Genomic DNA, 7,167 nt, shown 5'->3' with positions numbered 1-7,167 from the left:
CTGTTAACACTTGAGCACAGATAGGTATTGTCTGCTGTGAGTCCCCATCCAAGTATACTGAAACACACACACACACAAATCATCTGCGAGACTGTGTATCAGTTCGGACAGGCCTAGGATCCTTAAAGAGAATCCATATTCACCCATGAGAAACCAATAAAAGACGTCAATCCGATGATGAGGAAGTGATCTTCCAACAACGCAGGGGTGGGCCTCCCCTCCCCTGGATCAACATCGCGGAGAGATCAAATCCTATAGGGGAAACACCAGAAAGCCAGAGAACGTGGAATACTGCCAGCCTCCAACCAAGTTACCTTTCTCCAGTTTTAGGTAAACTTTATCCTCCTTATCCAGGTAGAGGAGCACCCCATTAGTGGCAGCTTCGCGGGTAACATCTTTGTCCCCAGCAAAGGCAGATATTACCGGCTTTCCATTTAACATCAGGTTAACCTACGAGAAGAAAAAAAAAAACCAAATCACTGAAAACATCTGCTGGGGGCTAATGAAAAATGCCTAAGAGGAAAGACCTGGTAAACCAGCTGATGTTCAGTAAATTCACCCTGGCTGTGGCGGCTACGCACTTAGTAGGTCCACTGAGCTGATTTTTTTTTTTTAATTAAAATAACTTTTAACTTCTCCCATAGAAATTTCCTGAGATGCCTACAAAAGGATACCACCCATGGAGAGCGGCCTAGCCTCGCGGAAACTGGCCTCCCTTCAACACATAACTTAAGCTTGTGGTCTTATTTACTTGTCATATTCGATAAGAACCTTCTGGTAATGAAGCAAGCCTGAGGCTTCCCAGTATATCAGTAAAAAGAAGCCCAGTGTCCTTGGCTCTGATGAACCCAGATACAGCAAGATTCTATCAGCTTCCTTTCAAGTTACTAGTCAGCTGCAACAGGGACAGTGCCACAGTTCATTTAAAATTATGGAATGTGTGTGTGTGTGGGGGGGGGGGGGGGGCTCTTTTTCTGTTTGCCCTGATAATGTGTATTAAAAAATCGTGATCGGGGAGCCCGAGTGGCTCAGCCGGCTAAGCGTCTGACTCTTGATTTCGGCTCAGGTCATGATCTCACAGTTCTTGAGTTCAAGCCCACGTTGGGCTCTGCGCTGACAACAGGGAGCCTGCTTGGGATTCTCTCCCTCCCTCTCTCTGCCCCTCTCCTGCTCGCTCTCACTCTCTCTCTCAAAATAAATAAATAAACGTAAAAACGATAGTGATCACCACTACCACTGAAGATTTTAATGATGGGTAATTAGCAAAGAATCAATAATTCATAAACTCATCATTATTATCAAATAATAAACTCAAAATGTGTTCACTTTTCTCCCCACTACAATTTTTATTATGCTGTGTTAAATATTACATACATTTCTAAATATTGGGGCTTGGGAAAAGCTTTTCCACGCTAGTAAATTTGTTTACTAAATATTCGTTCCTTTTGTGTTAAAAAAAAAAAAGCACTTTAATTAAATCTGTGGATGATAAATCCATTCACTAGGATATGTAAAAGTGGGAGAAGAATTTGTAATCTATCATTCACCTGGCGACAGTATACAACACAAACATTGAGTGTATGATAAAAAGAATACTAGAATTCCACAGACATGCATCGGTGCCATTGGGTGTTAGTATATTTGGGTATCATAGGCTAGGCTTTGAGTGTAAGGTCAAGCCCATATCCCGAGAAAGCACAACACAAAATATGTTGCTCACTGTGGAAGTGAAATCTGTAACAATTTCCTAGCATCAGAGTAACTGAGGATAAACTCTTTAAAACATACGCAGAGAACACCCTTTGTAAAAAGTATATTGAGTAGTTTGCTGCTTCACAGATTTGTTTTCAATGGTTAACTGTATCTCATGCAGTTTAACAATAAAAGCGAATTTGTTTCATGTAATAGATACTTGTAAAGCTCTGCTAGTCTTACAACTTTCTTCAGATTCATTTTTGCATATGGGTTAACTGAAGTCGGGATCTCAGAAAGTGATCTGTGTCACTGAGTTTTTACTAAGCCACGTTTTTTAAATGGTTGCTTGTTAGGATGGTAATAAATTCAATTGTTTATTTTTCTATATGTTTCTTGTCATAGCCTTAATGGATGCTATAAAGAAGAAAACTGGAAATTAACTGTTTTGAAAATAAACTATAAAGATGGTTGTTTATTTTTACAATGAAAACACATCTTGAGATAAACGCTTAAATACATAACCACTGCCAATAAACACTGTTGCTTGGGGGAAGAGAGGGAACAGGTCAAAACACATACCTGGATTGTTTGGCTCTGGTAGACTTTAATTACATGAAAGCTGAAACTGTAAATTCCTTTTCTTGGTGCTACAAAGACAGACTCCAGGGTGAAAAAATTACCCACATTTACTAGGATCTACAAATAAAAAATAATAAAGAACAGTAAATTATTACAATATTCTCTTCCATAACTAAGACAAGCTTCCTTCCTTCCTCCCTCCCTTTCTCTCTCCCTCTTCCTCTCTCTCTCTCTCTCTCTCTCTCTCTCTCCTTCTTTATTTCTTTCACAACTAGCTTAAGAAACCATATAGAATAAAACACCGTGTTCTACTTCTTTCCTCTTTAGTGACTTGGAAAATAGATTTGTGTAATGGAAAGTTCTTCTGTCTTTTAAATAGTACAGGAAAAAAAATAATAAAGTAACTGCTTTGCATTCATGCCTCAATTTCCAGCGAGGCCTGATGGCTCTGGAAACATCTAGATAACATGTGAGGGCTTATAAATATTAGCTTTACCTTGAGAGTCAGAGAAAAGGCATCTGCCCTGTATTTATATTCCCATCCTCTACAAGCCTTTGCAATGTCCAGAGATGACGTTTTCAAGACAGCCAATCGGCATCCATGGGCTCTCTGCAGTCATTCCTGGACACATCACACAGAGGCCTGGGCACTCCCTCCACCATGTGACATAATCCATGATACTGAGTAGTGCACAGACTGATCTGAATGCCTGGCCCTCCCCTGAGCCTCTGCCAAACCTCTCCCAAGATCCATGGCCATTTTTTCATTGCTGTGCCATCTAGGCCTTAATTACAATATTTTGGCAATGACTCAGCCTTTGCAGGCTGCCAAAAAGTGGAGCATGAATAAAGACAGGCTGTGAAATAGGTGGCCTTCTTCTGTTCCTGCCAGTGTTATCCATTATCCTCTTATCAATCACCTGGTCTCTGCTTAAACTTCAAGGGTCAACAATGAAAAGTAACATTAAGGCGCTGTTTCCGAAGAAAGCAACAAGGCGCTTTGTATTCCAAGACATGCAGCCTGTTTCTACTGGTTATGAAATTAACTCTGAATCTCAAGAAGTGACCTCTTTACACCAAATTTGCAAATGTCACATAAGGAAGTCCCTTCCTGTGGGAAAGCGAGTGGGAATGTTTGGGGCTGGGAAGTCGTAAAATACCTGGAGTTTAATCTAATTCTCTCCAAGAAATAAATCTATAACTGGCATCCCCCAAAATCAGACGTCCCTACAAAGAGACACTTCTACTGTATCAGTGGCCACCAGCAATGCTACATTCCTGCCAATATTAAGCCTTCTGCATAACTCCCTAAAAATATACTATCCCCTCTAAGCAACGCACCAGAATATAGTAACAGGTCAAGCAGATGCGCCAGGCTCAACCCTTGGCTTAAAACACATGTATGTGTGTAATTTTATTCTGAGATTTCACTTTCTTCCAAGTAACCATCAGATTTCTTCCTCTGACCTGACGATCAATGAGCTTTCAATAACCAATCGCCACTGTGCCACACTCCCCAACAGAGATGTTGCAAAGATTTTTTTCAAGCACATTGAAAATAATTTGAGGTACTTAGTGGGGACTTCCTGAATCAGATACAAGTAGCATAATTCATTAGCAGTAATGGAAATGGCTGATTAGTGTTGACTACACATAAGGCTGGATGTTGACTCTACGTTGTAATTAGAGCATCCAGGCACATAGAGATCCATAACTAAATGTGTCTTGTGGTCTCTACGATGCATGGCTCTCCAAAAAGAAGAACAAACCATTCTCCTCTTCTAATTGACGGAAAGGTCACGGAAAAGAATGCACCGTTCAGCGTATTATACGGTGCCCTGTCCGCAATCGTCCAACATTTAATTAAATGTATTGAAATATAACCCAGGGCTGTGCTAGACTTTATTTCCATCAAGATGGAAAATACTGCACCAAAACCCCAAAGGGACTGCTTAATTCTTTAAAAATTATAGCTATCTGAGAGTAAGCCCCAGAGAAGCATTCTCTGTCTGGCCAGCTGGAGAGTGCATTACTTAGGAACAATTAAGTAAGGAATGGAAATGTCACCTCATCCCTTCCCAGACGCATGTTGCAGCATCATTTAACCTGTGCTCCTACACATGTGACTTCGCATACAACTGTGAACTACACAAGTGCCTCTGGAACTAAAAAGACTCTGGGTGCTGTTAGGGTTGAAACTACAACCCCGGAGTCAGTTTTCAGTTTTAGGATTCCTTGCGGAACCTAGGCTGATGCCCGGTGTGGGGGGGGGGGGGGGTTCTCATCAGCCAAACCCCAGAGCTCCCGGTGGCTAAACAGAAGCCACAGATTTCATCAGTTCCTCCCCACCTCCTGCCCTCAACCCCACAGTCTGTCTTTCCCTGGGAATTTGCAATTCTCAGAAAGGACAGGAGCAGAGGCAGGAGCAGCGGTTTCCCAGCGCTTCCCAATGGGAGCTCCCTGCAGCCGCCCTTCCTTCCTCTCCTTCCCTCCGCAACTTTTCTCCAAGTACCACAGGAAGGCTTTCGGCTGCAGAGGCGCCTGCAACGTGTGTGTGTGTGGGGGGGGGGGGGATCCTGCCCGCAGAAAGGTGGGTGAGATCTGACCCACGCCAGCGCTGCCCACCCTCTCCGGCCACGTGCGAGATCCCTGCAGAGAATGTGGACCCGCGAAGCTCCCTTTGGGGAGAAGCTTCTCCAGCTGCGGGGAAACCAATCATTCATCCGGAGACCGCGAGGGTACCGCGGGAACGGCCTCGGCGGCACCTGCAGAGGAGTCTGAGCGGGGGTCGGGGGGTGGGGGTGGGGGGGGGCGGCAGGCTCTGGCCAAGAGATTGCGAGGTCCGGGGACCAGGCTCCCGCCGGCTCCTATGGACCTGTTGCTGTGAAAACTCGTCCTGAGCTCTGTCTCTCCTTGCTGGGCTCAGCGCTCCCAGCCTCTCTCCCGCTGTCCCAGCCGCCGCCTCCAGAGGCCAGGAGGGAATGCGGGGCGGGGGCGGTGGTGGGAGAGACCGAAGTTTCAGACCCAGGCGCATTTGGAGAGCCGAGTGCCGAAATGATCTCCCACATCCCAGTCAGATCAACTTGAGCCTGAGCAGGCAGCCCCCGGTCCGGGCTGCCGGGAGCTCGCCCCCCGCCCCGCCCCGCCCCGGCCTCCGCCACCATGCAAACACACAACCGGCACCCTGCCTCCCTCGGGGTCTGACCTGATCGAAGTAAATGATGCGCGTCTTGTTGCTCATCTCGGACGGCTCATGGTTGGTGCTCCGCACCGCCGAGAAGGCGACCTTGGAGTTGGCCGCCCGGACCGAGATCCCCAGAGGCGAGGAAGAGGAGCCCTTGGAGTCCGTGGCCGGGTTCGAGTCGCACACCACCAGACACTTGCCCTCCAGCACGATAGGCTCCGTGTCGTTCTGCGCCCAGACGGGCAGCCCCGGCAGGGTGAGGGCAAGCAGCACGGCCGGCACCACGGACAGCGCCCGGCGCCCGGAGCCCATGGTGAGCCGCGTGAGCCAGCCGCAGCCCGCCGGCGCCTCTGCTCGCCCGCTTCGCCTCCTACCCCGGGACCCCGGCGCTCGGGAAGACGCCCGCGGCTAGACCGACAGCGCTGCAGGGACGGCGGCGGCGGCGGCGGCGCGCACACTTCCCCCAATTCTGTGGTTTGAAGTCAAAGTCTCCGCTCGCGCTCTCTCGCTGGCTCTGTTACCTTTGTCCTTTAAGGAGCTCATGCAGAACCCCCTACCCCACCCTCCTCCGCTCAAGAATCAGCCCTACCTGGGGCCCCCGCACCCACCCTGGCTCCTGGACATCTAAAAGTCACCAGCCCCCCACACTCACACCTCAAGGAGGAAAACGGTAATAAATTCTCACCCCAAACCCAAGCACCCCCAGGTGGACGACGGAGCAGGAAAAACAAAGGAGGCTCCAAAACAACGCAAAACAAAACAAAAGCCTCGGGGGTTGGTGGGCGCCGAGCGATGCGGATGTCGGTCCTGGACGCGTCGGGCTTGCGGCACGGACGAATTACACAGGCAGAAGGTGTTTCCCGGACTGAGAAGAACGCGAGGCTGCGATCATGACCAGGACCCTAGCGACTCCCACTTTCGCCTGGTCAAAAATTCCCCGCACCTCGGCGCCTCTCGGACGTCGGCAGGTAGGCGGCAGCCAGCGGGGTCCCGGGCACGGAGAGCACAAATTCGCGGGATCAGCTCCAGGGCGCAGGGCGGCTCGGCGGCGGGGTCCTCTCCCAGCCGCTGCCGCGCGCCCGGAGTCCCTGCGCACAACTTTGTCTGTCCTCGCGCAGCCGGGAGGGCGCCAGGCGGGCACACGCGCGCTATTTATAGGAGCGCGGCGTCCGGCCGGGTCGGCCTCCAGCTCACCCCGCGGGCTCCCGGGAAAGGGGGAGAAGGGGGCGGGTGACCCCAGCGAACGGCTCTCGCCCGGCGCTGAACGCACCCCGGAGCAAGCACGGCGCACGCCGCCGCTGTCTGCCAAGGTCCGAGGCCGCCCAGCCGGGGGAGCGCGCGGCGCGGAGAGTGTGTGCCCGGAGAGAGGCGCGCACAGCCCCGCGCTCGCCCGGCTCCGCGCCTGCTCGCCCCTCCTCGGTCTGGGCGGGCGGAGGGGGCTGCGGCTCTCCTCGCCCCTCCCCGGCGCGGCACTCCGCCGCCGAGCGCTCTCCGAGCCGAGCGCGGGGCTGCCAGCCCGGGGTGCGGAGCCGGGTGCGCGGCGGCGCGCTGCCGGGGACCCGGGGACCCGCCGGCGTCCCGACCGCGGCTGGCCCAGAGCCGGCCCCAATGCGCCCTGGCGACGGGCGAGCCCTGGGGAGCCTCGGGGCGGACCCAAGCCGGGGGGCGGGGAGGGGGGGGGAAGACTGGGGGCGCCAGGAGGAGGTGCT

General features: G+C 51.2%; 1 protein-coding gene across 1 annotated transcript; it reads right to left on the bottom strand.

The window, feature by feature from the left end:
• Positions 1-252: 252 nt before the first annotated feature.
• On the bottom strand, positions 253-5,770 carry CBLN4 (cerebellin 4 precursor). The gene is made up of 3 exons (XM_047067475.1): positions 5,480-5,770; positions 2,275-2,391; positions 253-450 (listed from the first exon to the last, which is right to left on the bottom strand). Exons 1-3 carry the CDS (start codon positions 5,768-5,770, stop codon positions 253-255), a joined length of 606 nt encoding a protein of 201 aa, XP_046923431.1.
• Positions 5,771-7,167: the final 1,397 nt, after the last annotated feature.

This window comes from Lynx rufus, unplaced genomic scaffold (assembly GCF_022079265.1).
Source record: "Lynx rufus isolate CCGP_SWC_20201006 ecotype Redwood Valley unplaced genomic scaffold, mLynRuf1.p SCAF_8, whole genome shotgun sequence".
Lineage (NCBI taxonomy): Eukaryota > Metazoa > Chordata > Mammalia > Carnivora > Felidae > Lynx > Lynx rufus.
Note: the sequence above shows the minus strand (reverse complement) of the source record. Positions and strands in the feature narration are given on the sequence as shown.

Bases quoted from the DNA above. Each gene is read 5' to 3' on its own strand.
- CBLN4 (XM_047067475.1), bottom strand. From the start codon at position 5,770: ATGGGCTCCGGGCGCCGGGCGCTGTCCGTGGTGCCGGCCGTGCTGCTT. The intron at 2,392-5,479 runs GTCAGACCCCGA...TTTTATTTGTAG, and splicing joins GCATCATTTACTTCGATCAG to ATCCTAGTAAATGTGGGTAA. The intron at 451-2,274 runs GTATGTGTTTTG...TTCTTCTCGTAG, and splicing joins ACCAGAGCCAAACAATCCAG to GTTAACCTGATGTTAAATGG.